This window comes from Lactuca saligna, mitochondrion (genome assembly GCF_052625555.1).
Source record: "Lactuca saligna strain CGN5271 mitochondrion, complete genome".
NCBI lineage: Eukaryota > Viridiplantae > Streptophyta > Magnoliopsida > Asterales > Asteraceae > Lactuca > Lactuca saligna.
The window spans coordinates 72,501-92,500 of NC_042406.1; the positions used below are offsets into that span (position 1 = coordinate 72,501).

At 45.6% G+C, this 20,000-nt stretch overlaps 2 protein-coding genes and 4 non-coding genes across 6 annotated transcripts, besides 1 other annotated feature; 5 read left to right on the forward strand and 1 right to left on the reverse strand.

Annotated features, from left to right (window-relative positions):
• Positions 1–621: 621 nt before the first annotated feature.
• Positions 622–836: a dispersed repeat (first copy of repeat X-02).
• A 1,023-nt stretch (positions 837–1,859) lies between these two features.
• ccmFc (cytochrome c biogenesis FC) lies at positions 1,860–4,151 on the forward strand. The gene is made up of 2 exons: positions 1,860–2,626; positions 3,572–4,151. Exons 1-2 carry the CDS (start codon positions 1,860–1,862, stop codon positions 4,149–4,151), a joined length of 1,347 nt encoding a protein of 448 aa, YP_009642402.1.
• Positions 4,152–6,166: 2,015 nt separating this feature from the next.
• On the reverse strand, positions 6,167–7,342 carry cob (apocytochrome b). The gene has a single exon. The coding sequence runs from the start codon at positions 7,340–7,342 to the stop codon at positions 6,167–6,169; it is 1,176 nt and encodes a 391-aa protein (YP_009642403.1).
• Positions 7,343–10,907: 3,565 nt separating this feature from the next.
• Positions 10,908–10,980, forward strand: trnM-CAT. Its single transcript has one exon. It is a non-coding gene; the product is annotated as a tRNA-Met (tRNA).
• A 4,372-nt stretch (positions 10,981–15,352) lies between these two features.
• Positions 15,353–15,440, forward strand: trnS-GCT. Its single transcript has one exon. It is a non-coding gene; the product is annotated as a tRNA-Ser (tRNA).
• A 359-nt stretch (positions 15,441–15,799) lies between these two features.
• trnF-GAA lies at positions 15,800–15,873 on the forward strand. Its single transcript has one exon. It is a non-coding gene; the product is annotated as a tRNA-Phe (tRNA).
• A 239-nt stretch (positions 15,874–16,112) lies between these two features.
• trnP-TGG lies at positions 16,113–16,187 on the forward strand. The gene has a single exon. It is a non-coding gene; the product is annotated as a tRNA-Pro (tRNA).
• The last annotated feature ends 3,813 nt before the right edge of the window (positions 16,188–20,000 follow it).

Here is a 20,000-nt window from a genome sequence, read left to right on the forward strand (position 1 = left end):
GAGTGGGAGCCAAAATAGGGCAAGAGCACTGGAAGTCACAGTAGCAGGCATCATATTAAGTTTGGCGCTAACGGAATCCATTTCGAGCAAAGGTATTCTCATATCACGGACAAGCCGGATCATGAAGAAGGGGTAAGTGGGCGGGCAAAAAAGGGTTAGTTCAGTTTGAAATCGACGATTCGTTCCGTTTTTTCAAAGAAAAAGGGGTAGTTAAGAGCATCAATTTCGCCTTTTATATCTTATAGAAAAGAGAGGAAGTCTAGCGCCGGTCCTAAAAGGAAGATGCTTTGGGGCATTCGGTAACTACCTAGTATGCTCTACTCTCTCCCGCCTTTAAGGACTCACGGCAGGAGAGCGATGAGTCCGTTCCCTCACTCCCACTAAAAGAAAACTCAATGCAAAACCGCTCGGGACCCATCCTCCAATGGGGCCCTTCTCTCAATTGTCGATCCTAACAGGGAGCTACATTTCTTTTTTTTATTTAGCGTAAGTAGAATTAACATAAGTAGTTTAAGTAGTAGCGCGTTACCACCCTGAAAATAAAACCCTAGGGGGGAATCCTTTATTCTCAATCAAGATGCCTCAACTGGGGAAATTCACTTCGAAATTGATGTCGGAGGGTTTTTCCTCTTCTCTTAAGAATTTATCTGATAGGAACAGGCTAAACAAAAAGAAAAGGGGCTGTTTTTCGTCGGAATAGGGGCCTGTTGACACAATCCCATTTCTTTCTCCCTATTTTTCCCATGTATTTCTTGGAAAAACCAAGGCAATTGAATTGAATTAGCAAGTCTCCAGACTGATTTACTGGAGCAGGAGAAGTCACATCACTGAATCAAGATGCCACTAACTTTATTCCTTACGCTTTTTCCGATGTTCGGGTCGGCTTTCTTTGTCGGACGTTTTATAGGAACGGACAGCTGCCCCATAATTTCCACCGTCATCGCTTTATTATTACTTTTGGTCACTTTAATACTGGTTTATATAATTTGAGTTTCCAAAGGGAAGAAGAGTTCTTTTCTTTTCTTCGTCATTCTCATTCTAATTTACGTATTCTGTACTTTTGCTAGATATTTGTGTTTTTCTCTGCTGGCAGGAATGACAAGCGCTTGCATTTGGCAAGTATCTTCCGAAAGTGGAAATGAAAGTAGTCTTCCGGCTTTGGAGTCTTCCTCGAGCAGTGAATCATTGGCTACGTTTAGAGCCGAAATAGCGGCCGATAACGAAGCTGAGATTTATGCTCGCATACGGAGTCTCCAGAGCCGTGATTACTACAACCTTCCTCCCCAGAATAATCCCGGGGAGTATGAGGGGCTTGTTCACAATAACTTCGAGCAAGCTATTGATGTGCCCCATTATAGGGCCATACTTGATAGAGAATATTTTGAACTCACAGTATTAGAAAGAAAGGGTCTATTGCAAGATAGGCTCTTCGATCTTATGTTTGGTGAGCAAAAGATTTATCGTATCATGGAACTTTCGCCATATACGAATATAAGGGCGGAGGCGTACGACTTCCTTGAGGGTAAGGTGGAGCCGGTGAGCTCTTTGCAACATTCCTTCCAACGGGATATCATGGACGGGAGTCTGAATTTCTTTATTCAGGATATAAACCAAAGCGGTAGAAATTCACAAATATACCGTGAATTCTACTCCCACTTTACCGATGAGGGATTCCGCCTCAAGTTCGGATTACCCCTACCTTAAAGGTCACGCTTTCTTTTTGGATCAGACCGCTCTTGGTCTTCGAACTAGTCATTAATGGTCGGCTTCATTGGTACCCTTTCGGTATGCGTTGCGAACACTTTCATTTTTAGCGTCTCATCTTCTCTATAGAAGCAAAACTCGAACGGATAGAACAGATGGTCCAACTACAAAACTTTTTCTTTTTCATTACTTCCATGGTCGTGCCTCGTGGCACGGCAGCACCCGTACTATTGAAATGGTTCGTCAGTAGAGATGTTCCCACAGGTGCCCCTTCTTCTAATGGTACTATAATTCCTATTCCTATCCCTTCATTCCCTCTTTTGGTCTATCTACATTCCAGGAAATTCATACGCTCCACGGACGGAGCAAAAAGCGGAGTCTTGGTCAGAGCAAGCCGACCTATTCTATTACCAGACATAATTGGGGGAAGCTCATCCGAAACTAGAGCTAGAAAGGCCTTATTTCGTTTCGTTCCTGTTCTTCATTTCCTTCTTATCGAAAAAAAGGGGGATTTCTCATATTTAGAATCTTTCTGCGGTGTGCTCCGTTTACTATTCTTTCGTACTTTCTTCTCTTTACCACGCGATAGGTCAGCGAAGCGTGAGCGGGCGCGGAGAAGGAAAGGCCAAAGACTTCAGCCTAACGGGAATGAGCAAGGACGAAATGACAAGATGAGGCGCCCTGGGCACCCCCATTTAGAAAGAAGGGCCGAAGTTTTTGGGCCTGTAGCTTTACCCGTCCCCCCTGAGTCGGGCGGTGCTTGTGTGGGGGGTGCGCCACCAGAAATCGGGCTTGAAGCTCTCACCTTACCAACGAGCCGACAGCTGATGGCTGTTGGTCACGACTACTACAAAAAAGCCCCAATGAAGATGAATATTTCACATGGAGGAGTGTGCATCTTTATGTTGGGTGTTCTTCTGTCGTGCGACCCGGCGGCTTATGTGCGACCTGTGGCCCACGCCTCCTATTTGTTCAGGGCGGGCGGCGTGAACTCTGATTCGATCCGGGTATTCAATCCCGCCGCTGAGATGCTCAGTTGACTCCTTAACCTTGATAGGAAGATGGCTTATTCAATAATTCGTGCATAAGGGTAAGGAACTTTGGATGAACTAATGCGAATGGGTGTAAGCCTCGCTGCTCGGAAACACCCAGTGCTGACCACACTGAGAGACACGAAAGCGCAGGTAACGCCAGTTGGCGAAGTGGCGTTAAGCATCCCTAGCGGTACGAAAAGAGAGGTCGTGATGATATCATCTACGTCCGTACCGCTCCTCGTGGAGTAGATCCCGCATCCAACCAAGTCTTTGACCAGGGAACGGGATAATTCCCACTACCGCTGGCAGGCCAGCCGGGCCGTGAGCACGGTGGGGACGGGCTTCCCAAAAAGCCAGCCCGGGCCGGGGTCAGTATAGAATGAAGGGGACGGCCCTAATGTTGTGTTGGCAAAGCCAACTTCTTGGGTTTCGGGCGGTGAAAAGCGGACGTGGGGACTCGGGTCGGGGCGCAGCGTAACTAAGGGATTCCATTTAGGGCGAGACAAAATGGGCGGGCACGGGCGGTCTGGTGTCCGAGCCGATTGGTCAGACGACGACTACTTCACTTATTAGATTAGTATTAGCCGCCTGTCCCGGAATGGAATGGGATGGAATAGAAAAAACGGGAAGCGCTATCGGTTCGGTTTTTTTGGGAGGGAGAAGCTTGTGAAGAAGGAAGCTTATCCCCGCCCCGACTGTCAGCTGCTGGCTCTCTCCATCTCTCCTAAACTTCCCCCGGGTTTCGGCCCGAGCTGTATGAGGCAGAAACTCGTCCCACGTACGGTTCGGAGGCCGAGCCCCACCCCAGCAGTAAGGGTGCGGCTTAGGTTAACTAACACAAAGAAGATACAGTTCACTCAACGATTGCCTTTGGGTTCCGAACTCCATATGGGGAAGGAGCGTTGTTGTTTGCAAGGTCTCGATTATTTACATGGACCCACTTCTCATTCAATTTGTGGGAATTTTCTGATCTATAAACCGTCCCTAACTAACGATCGGCTCATGTTTGAGGATGATGAATCACTTCGTGTCGACCTGTTGCCAATAAACTTTCCGGCCTCATATGAGAATGGAAAACTGGAGCATTTTCTGCATCGGTGGATGAAGAATCGCGAACATAAGAATTTCTGGTTGACCATGTTCCCAGAAAAAAGATACTTTCAAGAAACGACGAACACGACTGAAGTGGCTATACATACAAATCCATTTACGGATCTATATGCTCCGATTGGAACTTCCAGTTCCAGAACAGGTGGCTGGTATACTACCATAATGAAACTGCCTTTTATTTTTTTTATTCGGATCGGATTTATGTTGGCTTCGTTGGGAGGATCGCGTAGTTTGTTACGTCAGCTCAAAAAGGATAAGTTGCCTTGGAATCGAGAAAGTTACGTGGAGTTCATAATTGCATAAAAGGAGTCAAAGTAAAGTAGTGGCTGCGGCGCGTTGAGGCACTTCTTCGACGGTTCCCGTACGCCCGGCCTGCCGGCCCGCTCTGAAGAATTCATGGGTCGGCAGGCGGGCGAGACAGAATGGGCGGGCACTACTAACCAAGCCAAGCCCAGTTCCCGCCGATAGGCGCAGGTAGCTTGCTTCCAAGCCTTGCCTTATATGATAGTTGTGGCCATGGCCCGAAGGAGCCTTAAGCACTTGTACAATGCTTCAAGTCAAGGCTCCCCCCCACTCGTTGCCCAGAGCCTTTACTTTCCATGTTTTTAGTCAAATGCGCGCTAGCGCGCTACAACTAGCACTTTTTTCTCTGAGAGGCTCGCTTCTTCCCGCCCCTTATTGAAAAAAAAAGCGCGTTAGCGCTTTTACTTTTATTTATTATATAATACCTTCTTTCTACTTCTTTCTCAAAGTAAAGCAAGCAACCTTTCGCCTTTATTTTTTTGAGGAGATATAAAAAGAAGCAACCTTACTAAGCAAACGTAGGCTTGGGCTCGAAAGCAAGAAGCAACGGCTTTCGCGCTTGTTGGAGCTATTAAGCATCTTAGACTATTCCATTCCATTTTGCAGCTGGACAGAAAAGTGGAAACTTTCCGCGGGATCCTCTTTCTGCGGGATGCTCTTTTGCGCTACGATGGATTTTTTTACTCTTTAAGTGCGCCACTCCTTCTTTTGTCCTGTATCTGTAGCTGCTTTTCCCGCACTCTCTTTTATCCCGCCGAAGGTCCCCCTTACGTAATAGGGGTTAAGTTAAGGGGGGTGCACACCGTGGTCAAATCTGCATGAAAAACCGCGGGGAATCCTTAGTATTAAGTATTATGCTCCCGCACCCCCTATCTCTTAAAGGCTCTGCGCTCCCGCATTCTGATTGATCCTGTGCAATGTTGTAATCCTGCTGTTCCTTTATCCCCCGCTCCGCAGCTGCTGGAGACTTAGTCAGATTTTTAGCCTTTTGCGGTACTGATTGATGTTATGGGGGATTACTTGGGTTGGCCGGACTGTTTGTTTGCGAAGGCCGAAGGACTAAAAAATGAGGTTTTTGATGTTATTGGACAGAATTGGTGCCGTTTTCCCACGCCTCCTTTTCCATAATATGATTATGAGCTGCAGAACGCTTGAAGCTGGAATTTGAGCATTTAATTTTGAACACAGGCCAAACTACGCTCCTAGGCTCCCTTCTTCGAGGTTGATTCCCCCAGATCAAATGACAAGGAGCCAAAAGCGAAGATGGCAGCGGAGGAATCTGATGGCTAGGCGAATGGGGGGTTGAATACTCCGAGTCAACAGGGTTGGTTGGAAAGCCTCAGAAGAGCCGTGATAAAGAACAGCCTCGGAATAAGGAGCCCGAAGGGAAATAAAAGCGGGATATGGATCAAATCCTCCTCCCCCAAAATGTACCAAACTCAACATAGATGGATCAGCTACTATGGGAGAGAGTGCAGGTGGTGGTATCCTGAGAAAGAGTTCAGGTCAAATTTTTTATTTTTTCCTTCTCTTCATTCTATCACAATGGTACTAACATGATGGCTGAGACTAGAGCTCTCAGAGATGGGTTCAAACTATGTTCTGATAAGGGCATCCAAGTGAATGACATCGAATCTGATTCCAAAGTTATGGTGGACTCCATCCTTGGTCTTATATCCACCCCTTGACATGTGCTTTACTTGATCAGAGAATGCATCAGCTTATTGTCTTCTGGCATGATGGTTTCTCACATCTATAGACAAGGCAACTCAATTGCAGACAGACTGGCTTCTCATGCTTACTCTCACAGGTCTGATTGCATCGTTGAAGCTGCTTCTTCTCTCTTGCAAACAAGCCTACTACAATGACAAGGAAGGCCTTTACTCTTATTCCTGTTCCCGGAATGCTTTCTTTCATCAAAGTCACGTAAGAAATAGAAAACGTACAACTAAAGGCTTGTCAATTCTTGGTGTAATACTCACTCGAAAATGATGGGTGTCAGAATTTCTCACTTTTCAGGCAGTCTCATCCGTGTAAGAATTAGGAATTCCTCTTCCAACTCGTCCCAGAATGGGCGTTATGGCAAAGAACAAGAAGAAAACAAAAGGGGAAATTTGTCCAATAGTCACAAATGGTGCCTCCACAGGTTGACATCCGATCCAACCTAGTAGTAAGCGATCCGCCAAAAGCAACCAAAATATTCCTTGGTGAATCGGGCGAAAACTTGAACTACGTACATACATACTTTTAAAAAAAGGTAAAGCCAACAGACATATAAAAACTGGTGCTATTGCGGCTACACCTCCCGCTTTGTCAGGTATACTACGAAGAATGGCATGGATCGGTAGGAAATACCATTCCGGTACAATATGAGGCGGGGTGGGCATCGGATTAGCAGGTATATAATTGTCGGGATGCCCCAAAACATTAGGAGCATAAAAAATAAAAATGGAAGAAAAGATAGCAAAAGCTACCCAACCTACTAGATCCTTTACATAAAAATAAGGGTAAGAAGCAATTTTATCCATCTCTGAATGTACACCCAATGGATTATTTGATCCATATTGATGCAATGCGGCCAGATGAAGAAGACTGGCGCCTACTAAAAGAAAGGGGAGTAAATGATGAAGACTAAAAAAACGATTTAAGGTGGCATTGTCCACGGAGAAACCACCCCAAAGCCAAGTCACTATGGTATCTCCTACTACGGGTATGGCGCTAGCTAAGCTTGTAATTACTGTAGCCCCCCAAAAGCTCATCTGACCCCAAGGTGGTACGTATCCTATAAAAGCTGTCACAATCATTAATAGGAAGATTACAACTCCGAGACACCGAACAAATTCCCTAGGACTGCTATAACTCGCATGATATAGACCACGAAAAATATGAAGGTGAACCACAATGAGAAACATACTTGCCCCATTAGCATGCATATAACGGAGCAACCAGCCCCCTTCAACATCTCTCATAATGTGTTCTACGCTGTTGAAAGCTAGATCCACATGAGGTGTGTAATGCATAGCTAAAAAAACGCCAGTCACTATCTGAATGACTAAACAAATACCAGCTAACGGACCGAACCCCCACCAATAACTAAGATTGCTCGGGGTTGGATAATCTATCAAATGCTGATTAAGTGTGGAGAATATAGGTTGTTTAAGAATCGATAATCGTTGGTTCCTTATAGTCATTTCTTTTTCTTTTTTAGAAAGAGAACTCTGGTTCCCTCACCTTTTAGCGTTCTGGGGCCTTTATATAATATAAAAAAAAGATATCAAAATCTTTAAAGTACCCTTAGAGTAGGGCGAAAGAAAGTCAATATGAGCGTTGGTTTTTCCAACGAAACAGTGAAAGATGCTGTTTTATCCTTATCCATGGATGGAGGGAGTGGATGGGGTCGCATCCGGGTATACGCCGAATTGCCTACATATCTTCTTCAAAAGAATCAGACCATTGTAGTTCAGTTAAAAAGACGTTTTCAAAAGCAATCAAAGAGAAGATCGAAGAGAATGAGTCACAAGATGAAATGAAAATGAGTTCTCCTTCCAAACAGACTAGAAGACATAGTTGATTAGATCAAGAAACTTCAAAATTGATTGGCATAACCAACTATTTTGTCCATGTAACATTACATCATAATAGGCATCGCTCATATAGCTTGGGGTGGCTAGCGCTTCCTCCCCTATCACTGCCCGAACAAGGTCAGGCATGTCCCATTCGGGGGGTAATTGCTTATCGGCTATCACCACCCACTCCGCGTATTCATTGCAGATTCTCTCAAATAACCGCTCTAACTCAGGTGGAGCGCTTTGTGCGTCCGACCTAGTTGAAGAAAGAGTAGTAGAGGTACCACCTGAAGATAAAGAAAAACCCTCATCTACCATAAATTCTAGATCACTTGGCGTAGGACTACCATAGAGTCTCATTTGAAAATGATTTCTCATTCAAATTTTTTAATTCGCTCTGCTCTGCTCGACACCGGGATCATGCCCGGCGCAAGACTTCCTTTTTTTTTTATGCAGGTTAAAAAGGCGTGGAACTCCTGCTGGAAGACTCGGCTGGTTTTTCCACCGAAAGTCTAGAAGATAAGGTGTAAAATGTAAATCACTAGGTGTTGGATTCCCCTATAGTGCCAGACTCTTGTTATTCATTACAGAATACTAGCTTCTATCGCTCCTTGCTCGCGGAGCAGCATACCGGAAAAAAAGGAACCTTTATCTCTCTTATCATACGCAATATCTCAATTGAAAGGGAATGTCATTCTCTCATTCAGCATGGTGCAGCTTACACGTTGATGAGCACAATGCAATTCACGTCACAGCCACTTTCTTGAACTATATTACGAGATTTTTCTTTTTTAGAAAGATTGTCTGTCCTAAGTGATCAAAGAAACTTCAGACCGATATGTCAGGCGAGCGTCGAGCAGTGAGCTTGGAGAGTAGAGTCGAGGTAAGGTCAGGAAGGATAGCGTACAAGTGAAGCCCACTAGAGAGAAGTTAGCTGGCGGGTTCTTGTTTTCCGATAGGAAGAGGAAGGAAAACGCTTTGCTTCGACCTGACCTTAAAGTGGATGAGAACACGAGGTTAGTAAATCAAGCAAGTTGACGGTCAGAGAGAAAAGAAAAAACACGACTGATAGAAAGAGTAAGAGCGAGAGCTCAATCATAGATAGGGAAGCCCTTTCACAGAATCCGTAGATTCTCTCCCTAAGAGCGGAGCCACTTGACCAGAGAGATAGACGATGTTTGCACGGGTACCCCTTGAATCAATGCATTAATTTGACGTTGGGGCTCAACCTCTTTTTGTTTGGCCCATGAGGATACTTTCACTATACTTGCTCTTCTTGCCTGCTCCTCCGTCTTCCGCTTGTCACGAAAGATTATGCCTTGAAGAATGAACGACTGAAAGATCAAACTCCAGTGCGCTCCTGGAAACTAGAATGCAGCAAGTTCAAGCCTTAGCGCAAGATTCCTAAGGCGCAAGCACTTCCTTCTTTCTCAGGGAGTGGATTCTTCCTCTCCCGAGTTGAGTTAAGATTCTACTAAGATGGTAAAGGATGTTAATGTCACCATCGAAATGGAAACCACTGAAACGTCTGGATATGCCCTCGTTTCGTCTATCTAGCTGACAGCTGTAATTGGATTGATCCCTTTTCATCTTGGAATCCCACCGGAGTGAGTAGACACGGATGCACTACTCTTCCGTCCTCTTCTTCCTATGGATGCTCTTCTAGCCCTTCTTTCTCTATTCAATCCACGGCCTACCTCGAGACACCTGTGTCACAACGGCTGATTTTTTGAGTGAGGGAAGCCAGAGCATTGGTCAAGAGAGAGAAAGAAGAAGAACTATAGATCGAGAAAGTCACATTAGCTACACCAGACCAGACAGACTTTCTTTTTTTTACTATTTTTTGACTGACCGGATCGGTCACTCCTCAACCAACTAAGACATTTCTGAGCAGTTCCCCTCACCCCCTATCACTTAAAGGCAGAGCTAACCCAACATTCTACTGCTCTCTAAAGGGCCTGCCTACTCTATTAGTCAAGCTTGGAGAACATAGTACTAGGACTTACTAGATGAAAGACCTTGATTGGTGAAGGGCTTAAAAGTTAGGTAGCTGCTATCTATCGGATCTTTTCTAAGAGGTTAGGTAGGTGGTTGAGTCGAAGCGGAGAAGGAGACTAAGTCATCGGTCGTGCCGGGATTTCTTTCCTACTTCCAGCTGAATGAGGACCACACAGCCGTCAACCCTGCTGGAAGTGCTTTCTAGATCCAATCTCCTGGTCTTTCGTTCGCTATTCGAATGTCTGGACCAGTAGAAATGTACGAAAGGTGGTCTTGTCCTTTCCTTTACAACTAGTAGCTAGTAGCTCCGTCGTTGATCCCTCCTCTTCCCGGCCGGTTGTGACTCGTATGTCCAGCCAACGACTATCGATTCCTAACGAATCCATAGATTCTTCTACCATTCGACCAGATCTTCTAGATTGTATTCTCATTTTCCGGCCTCGAGCAACTTTACTAATAAGGGAAAAGCCCTTAACTTAATTGAATTCATATTATATTAGTATAATATAAAGCGCTAGCGCCCAACCGGCTTTCCGCCTCCATTTGGTCGTGCTGCTATGATGTAACGTGCAGTCGTCCCGAGGCATTTTAGGGCCCCCCATTTTCTCTCCCTTAAAGTCCTTTATGGATTTCAAGTCGGGAATAGAGCTGTGACTTATTCGGCGCTATATCACAATTCATTCATTCTCGGGCATAGCTGTTCACGAAACGTGGCATGGGACATCTGTCGGCGGCGGGTGAATTCCGAGCGAGAGGTCAAACCAATCCCATTCATCCTGGTCTGATCCGAACGGATCTTGTTGAATGAATTGATCCATTGTTCTATGCCCTACTTCTTAGTTCATTTTTTCCTACTCGGACCCGCCGTACTTCCTTTGACTACTCCTGAGATATAGTGGAAACATTTTGTTCTGGTGGAGAGTGGGGAGTGAAAACACCAATGCAGCAGAGAACGACCACATGAATCGGAATCCGCTTAACTTCTTAAGACAGACGACCGAGAAAGAAAGGCTCCGCGTTCTCCAAGTGGTTGATCTTAGCTTAGCGTGCTAGCCGCTGCTTCATTTCGTATAGTGATAACGCTTTCTCTTTCTTAGCGCTCCGCCCCCCCTTGTATAGTAAGGGGAACTTTGGTTGCGCGGCTTTCTCTTATACTTATAGGGGTCTATTTTCTCTGACTTGACTCAGCTTGACCTACTTGACTCAGCGGTTAGAGTATCGCTTTCATACGGCGAGAGTCATTGGTTCAAATCCAATAGTAGGTAAAACCGACCGAAAGCCCCGCTTTTGCCAGCATGACAGCAAGCACGGACTGGCAGCAAGGAGTCAACTGAATGACCAAAGCATCGGTTGCTTCCACTTGTGGCCTTCTTCGAGCGCCTTGACACCTTAATATCAACTCACCCCCCTCTTCCACAAGTAGGTGGAGACCAGGAGAGCCGGAAACCCCAACGGGAACCCTTCACCGCGCCACACGATTCTTTCGCGAAGCGCTCTCTCAGACGTTTCCACTCCTGCCCCCGCAAGCGAAGAGGTTTCAAGATACCAGTCGACCGAGTGAAAGTGAACAGCTCCGAGCAAATCTTCTAGAGAGCGTACCCTTTGTTTCTACTCTTTCTCTCTTCTAAAAAGAACTCAAAATCGAAAAAAGAAAAAGTTTCTTAACAGTCAGGAGTCCAGTATAGATGTAGGTAGAGGGCCATCTTCGTTCCCTGAATCCGCTAGTCAGTCGTCATTCAGTGAAGAGTCCTAAAGCATACCAGCAGTGAAGTGAACCTCTTAATTCAAGTGCAGTTCGATGATCTCGTGCTAGGGGCACTGAAAGCCATAAAAAATATCTATTGACTTTCTTGGATGGAGATCCAGTTCTTAGCTTAGTAAGATAATCGACTAGTCGCATAGCATGCTGGCAACATGATCATTGCTTACTATTCTTTTGGCACTAACTCAGGAAGGGAAGACATCCCACACCTCATAGACCTTTATCCAGGGTGGAGAGCACTGTCGGACTTAGCACTTAGGAGCTCTTTCCCTGTGTGAAGATCCTTCAAAGAAAAACAAAAATGATCCTAAGTGTTTTGAAGTGGTGCTCAGATCTCTTAAGGCTTCTTACTCTCTCAGTCTTCATGATCAGACATGCATTCAAGCCTTGATAATCATTCTGCCCGCCATTCCCAAAAGAGGGAAATGGCTCAGATTCCTCATATTACAGGCCTTAAACTAAATGTGGATGGTTCTGCTATTGACTTAAATAGTGCAGTAGGTGGCTGCATTAGAGAGTCGGTTTAATTGTTTTAGCATTCTCATGCAACTTTGGTCAGGGCAATAGGAGGCTGAGGCTAAAGCCTTACTCCAGGGCTTCTCTTAGCTAATCAGTTTGGCATTACACTTCTTAATTACATAGTTCAGCTTGAAAGCCAATCGATCAAATTCCTCTACCTATAGCTCCAGATAGCATGTAGAAACTTTCTATTAGAAAGGCATTTTAACGTTCTCACTTTTTCCTTCGTAGACTGAGAGATCCATTAGAAAGTAGGTATCTCGCTAGTGTCAAAATGAGACTTTCACTCTTTCCTTCTATGAGGACCCTTCAATGGCAAAAGTTTCTATCTCATAGAGTATAGGGGCAAGCTGAAATCGTATTGATGCTTTTAAGGCTTTCAGCACTAAATCGATCCTCATTCTCTCGTCTATGAAAAGGGACCTAAAGGGTGGGCTTCTCGGGTCACTTAGTCTTTTTTTTCAGTACCTCTCTTAAGCTTTACTGGATTTAAGAGTAAGAGATAGGCTCTTTCCGCGTTTCCGATGGTAGTTGATAGAGGAAAGGGCGATACGCTTTTCTTATCTTAAAGGAAAGGTTTGAGGGTTAGATTCCAGACCCCTACTGACGAAGAGGCCAAGAAAGAATGAATTGACTAGGACAGAGGGAGAGGCGGTTTATTTCGACAGCTAGAGCTAGGAGAAAGAGGTCATGGTGGAGATAGGCTTCGAAGCCAAGGAAAGCTTCGATCTAGGAAGAGGATAGGCGAATAGAGATGGGCGAGACCCTTGACCTATAAGTGAAACCGTCCCCGCTAGATGATTACTGATTCTACTATACTATAACCCGTCTTTGCTTCTCTTATTCAATTTCTGACTGATATTCCAATTCTTGATATTCCTCTAACTCTAAACCTGCCTATTCTCTGGTACATTAAAAAATTGCCTTCTATTGGGGGCATCTTCCCTTGTCTTGTCTATGATAATAATAGATTTCAATTCGACCTTTACTGATTGAACTGATCTTATTGAATCGATGGGCGGAAAGGAACCTACCGATTCTGCTCCCGGGGCCCTAAGCCAGCGGATCTTGCCCCCTTGTCCGGGTCGATACCATCCTATCTTCTAAGTGACAGACTTGAGCATGAATTTATAAAGTTGCTGCTCATCTATGTAAAAATGAGACTTTTCTCTCGGCCTCTTTAATGCCTAAAAAAGATCTGTCTTATCTCAAGCATGTGAAAAGCCCTATCCCATCTAGCAGCAGGGTGGAGAGCGAGACTGACCATTAATTCGACTATTCTAGAGCCTATTCTAACTCCACTATACAAGAAGGTCCTACTACTTGTGTGAAATCAGTCGCTTGAGAGCTTCGGGCTAGGTTATGGACGAGAGGCTAGGTACGATTTCCGAGCGATTCAAGGAGAGAGCGATGACAGTGACTTTCTCCTAGCTAAGAAAGGTAATCGATCCCCTTTCCCGGATGGAAAAGTTCGACCGATAGGGAGAGAAGGCGTTGGTGAGGCGACCGGAAGGCAGTTTAGTTTACTGTTAGAAAGCGAGAGTAGCTGTCTTTAGGGTGCTAGTTCCCTTTCTAACAAGCTGACCGGAATAGCGGCCCTCGCTTCTAGTCCCACTTGTAGCCTGATCGGGACTTCTTTCTCTCTTGCTTGAATGCCAACCAACTTTTCTGACTCTGGTTAGTAGCTCTATACTTTCACCCGCTTGAAATACCTTATCTTGCTGTAAGTGAATTAAGGTACTTTACTTGTCTCGTTAGAGAAAGGCAGCGAAGTAGAAAGCGAAGCTGGAGCCTTAGCTGCCTTGTCAAAGGAAAGCGAAGGTTGAGCCAAGCTACTTGTTAACTCTGGGTCCCATCCGTCCTGCCAAGAACTCGAACCGCCAACTCCGTTCACTGCCTTCTCTCCAGAACTCCAGTTTGGCTTGATTACTGGAACTCAAAAGCCCTAGCTTCTCTTACCTTCTAGAACTGTAAGGGAATTTCGGTAGTGAGGAACTGTCCCTCATGTTCCCTGCCTAATCTGAAAGACTAGCTCAGGTCAGAACTCATAGCTCAAACTCAACAGCCTAGCTTCGCTACAGAACTATGATCTACGACCACCCTCTCTCATCCGAAGCCATCGTAACATAACATATGTATCAACGATTCCAAAAAAGGACAGGAAATTGGATCCATCCCTGGAGGCATAGGCATAGACGAAGAAAGCAGAAGCATAGGGGTAGATGAAAGCAGGAGCAAAGGGGATTGAATGAGGGATGAATCTTCTGAACTGCTTGAGAGCTGGAAGATTGGGATATCCCGACTTCCCATTCTTATACCCGCTTTGAAAGGTAAGATATCGACCTTTGATGGGGGGCTCTCACAGGTCTACTCGCCAGTGTCTTCCTTCCACAAGTTCTACCTACGCTTCCCGGTTATAAGATCTCATACGGAAGAAGAGCCTCTAGGATCATTCATCATCCTCAGCAGCTTGAGCAGGCTCCTCAATGGCTTGGATAGCCCCTGAAGTAATATCCTAACGTGTACTCAAGAACACAAGAAAAGAGCTTTTAAATGGCCTTCTTTTTTTTGATCAAAAAGTAGTGTTTTCCCGTGTTTTTCGGCCATAAACTAGAGAGTTAGGTTAAAGGTAAGCCGGCTAAGAGGACTAGGAGCTTAGCTTGCTGGCGAGAAAGGGTGAGTGTTCAGTACGCTCTTTAGCCTTTAACAAGGGCTAAGCCGCTAGGAATGGCTTGCTGGCCTGTTGGGAGAGTGGAACGAAGTGATTCTCGTTAGAGAAGCACGAGTGGAACGGCTTTAGTGTCAGTAGGTGCCTAAATGAAGCGATTAAGCGTCGGGGGCTTTGCTGGCTTGCTGGCTAGCTCGTGCAATCAATAAAAAAGGATTCGCGTTAGTAAGCTAGCTTTGTAAGCTAAGCAAGCCTGGTTCTCCGGGCACTACGGTAGGACGTGGATCGACCATGACGAGAATGGACTTCTCCATAATGTAATAGAAGAGTCACAGTCCAGTTCCACGGGCTTTCTCCCTTCTCGACCAGACGAAGGAGATATGAATTCCATTCAGGCGGGTAAGGGCTTGGCTTGACCCTGTGTTCTCTCCTGGTCGGGTCGGAGGCGAAAACTGGCAAAGTTCATCATTCAGTGGTGGGGTGTTCGTAGAAAAGAAGGCGTCGCCCAACGAGTGGCAGATTTTGATGGAGTCTCGCTTGGATGCTGGGGAGATCCATAGATCTGGATAGAGTCCCCGGAATAGTACGCGCGCTAGCGCGCTACGGCTTACGCAGTTGATCGGATCAGATAGCCCTTCGGGCAACCAACCAAACCCGGCACATCAAATTCCATTCCGATCAAGAACTTGGAGGTATGGCTGAGTGGCTTAAGGCATTGGTTTGCTAAATCGACATACAAGAAGATTGTATCATGGGTTCAAATCCCATTTCCTCCGGAACAGAAGTGAAACGGGCGGGCGAAATGACGTGAGAGAAAGAACCTCTTGGTGGAGTCCAGCCCCCCAGAATAGCACTACTTAGTGACTAGGAGCGGAGAGACCTTTGCGCGTTCTTTTTGTTTGATCGGCCTATCTTCTTTCTATAAGCAAGCTCCCTCCGGCTGTCCAGGGACTGGACGGCTCTCGGTTCTTGAGCATGTTGGGGGATTAGGCGGCAGTTGAAAGAGCTGCTCGAAAGCTTGGCGAAGAAGCGAAAAAGGCCTATCTATTCTCTTTTTTTTAGTACAAGGGCTTTTTACTAGTCAAGTGGTAAGGTAGGGCGCTATTCGATGAATAAAACATATTTTAGGAAAGTGGTTCAGGTAGCTCAGCTGGTTAGAGCAAAGGACTGAAAATCCTTGTGTCAGTGGTTCGAATCCACTTCTAAGCGGGCCAAGGGTCCAAAGGCCGGGAGCGAGCCGGATTTTTAAATTCAAGTGCAAGAGTCAGCCAAAAAATGTGAGCGCTCCTGCACTATACGGCTTTTTTGCGTCGCCCTATCTTGCTGGAGGCAGATTTCGAAAAAAAAGCTGTTTCTTAGGTTCTCGCGTCCCTGTGCCCAAAAGGATGGGTGAGTTCGGTTTGAGTGTTCATCGATCGGGTGGATCTATATGCTCCGGGGTGGTGAGACGAGGTGTAGCGCAGTCTGGTCAGCGCATCTGTTTTGGGTACAGAGGGCCATAGGTTCGAATCCTGTCACCTTGATGTGAGGCATTCCGTCAGCAAATACTCAAATATGAACATCCATCGACCGTTACCACTTCCTCTTACTCGTGACTCGTATATGTACTTTATATAGCAAGCACACGAGACCTATAGCTAAAGATCATATAGCGCCACAGTATATATATATACGAACCTATACGGAACACTTATCTCTTTCTCAGTGCTTTCTTTAGGCTCCTGGCTGCTCGTTGGTAGAACACAACCCATATGATATTGAGCTTGAGCATTCGGGCTTCTTTCTTTTTTTTTTAAGAAATGCTTCTTTAGAATTCTAAGGTGGCAGGGCAGCTAGTTTGAGTGGGGCCTGACGGTTTCCCGAACTTCTTCTTTCATTTTAGATTAATAAGGGGCTAGTTGGGGAGGAAATCTCGATGGCAATCAAGGATGGATTTATATTTCGGAAGGGGTGCTTACTGAAATAGTTCAACACTACGCTCATTGCTCTTCTTCTAAAGTCCCTTGGAGCCAATCGGTTGCCTGAAGCTTGACATGATGAAGGCGCTTTGAAGCCCTTCCCGAAGGAAAGAGGGAATGGCCCTTCCTCTTACCTTCTGTTGAGACTGAGATAGAAGACTGGGCTTTCTCCCTCTTCTACCGGGAGGCCGCGGGAGTCAACTCTGTCTCATCCTCATCCCCCTGGTAAAGGCGATCCTAAGCCCTCCTCTCCGCCTAGGAGGCACCTGTTTGGATGAAGGCACGGGTCGTCTAACAAGGCATGGGACCCATAGATTCATTGTCTGCTGTGCAGAAGCTTCCTTCCTGCACCTGCATGCGCGCTTCCCCAGAAGGAGGCACACATTGTAACAATTCATCGCGATAGCTGCCTTTGGCTCTACTCTAATTGGCAACGAGACAGTGGATTGATTCCTACACCTATGGGCTCACTTCCTCCTCTAGTCCGAATCAAGATGGCTCCTCTCGATCTTGTGATGCCTTCGGCCCAAAATTATCCAGATAGCTGCCTTGACTTTGATATTAGTCAAGGGAAAGCTTATGAACGGTTCCGAAATGACACGCTATTCCGTCTCATCCTTTCGCCCCGGATGGTAGGAATAAGATAAAGGAGGAGGACTTTTTTGACTTCAACCGAGGAAGACTCGCACCCGCGTCTTTGTTTGAATCACTGACAGTTCGGGCAGGCCCGCAGGACTGGAATTCTGAAAAGAAGGAATGTCTGGCTTTTCCTATTCTAGTGCAGCGGTATAAATCGCTTCACTTTGAGTGGGCTTGGCCCGCGCCTTGACAAGGCTGTTGCCCCTCCTTCCACCCGTAGAGAGAGCCGGAGTTAGGCCTTTGGATTGATTGATAGTAGGATCAATGATGTTTAGTTTCATTCAGGATCGACATGCCCCAGGTTTGAAGAATTCGATGACAGGCCTTCGCTGCAAAAGATCCCGGAATTGGTCGATTCGGAATCGGCTGGATTGGAGGAATCCGGAGCCACAAGGATCTTCAACGGGTTCGAAAGTCTTTTGATTCCAGGCGGCCGGCCCAATTCTATGGAATTCGCTATAAGTCAAGCTTGTCGACTATCAAAGGAAAGGCCGGTTCGAATTTGTTCTTTCTTTTTTTATTTTTTTTCTTTGAAAGGCAAAGCCTTAAATTAATAGGATCTAAAATGAAAGTAACTGGAGGGGGATTTAAGCCAAACCTCCAAAGAAAAGGCCCATAGGCTACATAATCATAAAGAAAAGAGCTAAAAGACCTATGATGGTCGGAAGCTATATAAGCCCAAAGCATCATGAAGCAGATGACTTTTGCAGCAAGTGGGAAACTGATCTTCTGAGTAGAACACCATGCTGTCCCTATGAGCGTGAGCAAAGGATGCCAGCGAATCTGCTACTTTGTTCCCTTCTCGCAAGATGCGGGAAAGATTGCATGAAGGAGATAAGAGAGACTTGCATGATCGCGTCAAAGATACCAAGTTCCAAGGGGAGCTCCCTGTATGAATGAAATGCAACAAGACTTGAGCGTCAAGTTCCATACATGAGAGGGGTATGCCTAATTGGGAGGCAAGATCCAAGCCAGTGATTAACGCCCGAGCTTCTGCTTGCATGTTCTTACCCGAAAAAAAAATAGCCTGACCTTGGTAATTCCTGATAACACCACCCCCTGTTATGAATCCATTTATAGCGGAACCGTCCACATTGAGTTTGAAAGAGCCAATATCAGGTGGATGCTAACCCTACGTCCCCTCTTAGGTTTAGGGGAAATAATAGGAACCTGAAGAGCATGAAGGCAAGCTTGATCATGTAAACCCAGCCGGGTGGAAAAGAACCACAGTGTCAAGCAGCCACTTCAAAATTAGCTGTCTCGTTTTCACTATATTGAGCTTTACATTGTCATGAATAATGGAATTGCGGTCTTTCCAAACTTCCCGTAGGATAAATAAAGCAACAGAATTGCGTAAAAAAGAATACTGGGAGCAAATAGTATCAGTCCACCAAGACTCAAGACGCTGCTCGAGAGACTGAGCTTGGGATATTGAGATGTTAAGATGAGACGCGAAGAAGGACCAAAGGGATGCAGCCAGCTCTCCTTGAACAAAGAGATTCGAGATGGATTTACTATGAGGGCTGGAACAGCAAAGACAACAAGAGGGAAACCGAAAACCCAGAGACTTAATACGCTCATCAGTGGATATTGCCTTATGCATAAGTCGCCAAACAAAACCTGCAATTTTTGGGTGTACCCATTTATTCCAAACATATTTCCACCAGTAGACAGAAGGATGAGAAGCCCGCGTCGATTCCCATGCACTAGAAACAGAGAAGGCATCCATCAGGATGAAGTAGCCAGTGAAGTTTGCCCTCATAAACCTCAGAAAGACAGCCCCGCATAGATTGAATTTATTGAATGGAGATAGCAAAATACTCATAATTTCATCCGGGGTCATTGAAGGCCTCTTTGACAGAGATATGAGGCCGAGGAGGGTTGTCTACCTGCAGAGGAGAATTCAACCACATATCATGCAAAAAAAAATGTTACCTTTACCGATAGACCACAAGGCGTGGGAGAAAACAAAGTCCAGCTGGGCATGGATGGCTCTCCAACAATGAGAAGCACTCCTAGGAATTGAAGAGAGAACAGCCCTGTGAGGGGCACCATATTTGCTTCGCATGAACATAGCCCAAAGAAAAGAGAGTCCCCTTTATAGTATAGAATTCCACGCCTATGTGCAAGGCTTGCATCACTTGATGTAACGAACGAATTAGAACACCCCCTTCCTCCTTAGGACAACAAATGGTCTCCCATGACACCCAATGATGTCTCTCTTCTCCATTAGAGCTCCAAAAGACATTCTAAAAAAGACCCTGCCCAAATATGCGACTCTATAGGGATAAAAAAAAATGAAATTCATAATGGTATTCTAAATAGTATCTTACTTTTGACCTCTTCCCTCTTCCTGGGCAGCAGGATAGAGTGGGCTTTATGGTTGATGTCAGCTACTCTCTTCCTGCTTTACCTTCTAGAGAGCCCAGTACATAGTCTAATGGCATGGGCACTCGAAGGAAAGGTATAAATTCCATTGTCCTAGGGATTCGTATTTCCCATTGTCCTTATGGATGAGGGAATCGAGTTGCGAAAGATGAGGGAATCTACTTGAGTCCCCCTAAAGCAGGGTATTCTTCCTATTTTCCCTCTTCCTCCAGCTATCAACAGGATAGAGTGGAGCCTCACATAACCCCCTTTAGCACAGAGAAATGTACACCTAATGCCCGGACTGAATCTAAGTTATTCTATACATTGATTATAAAGTGACTTACGAGTCGGAATGGTCGGGCATAATGA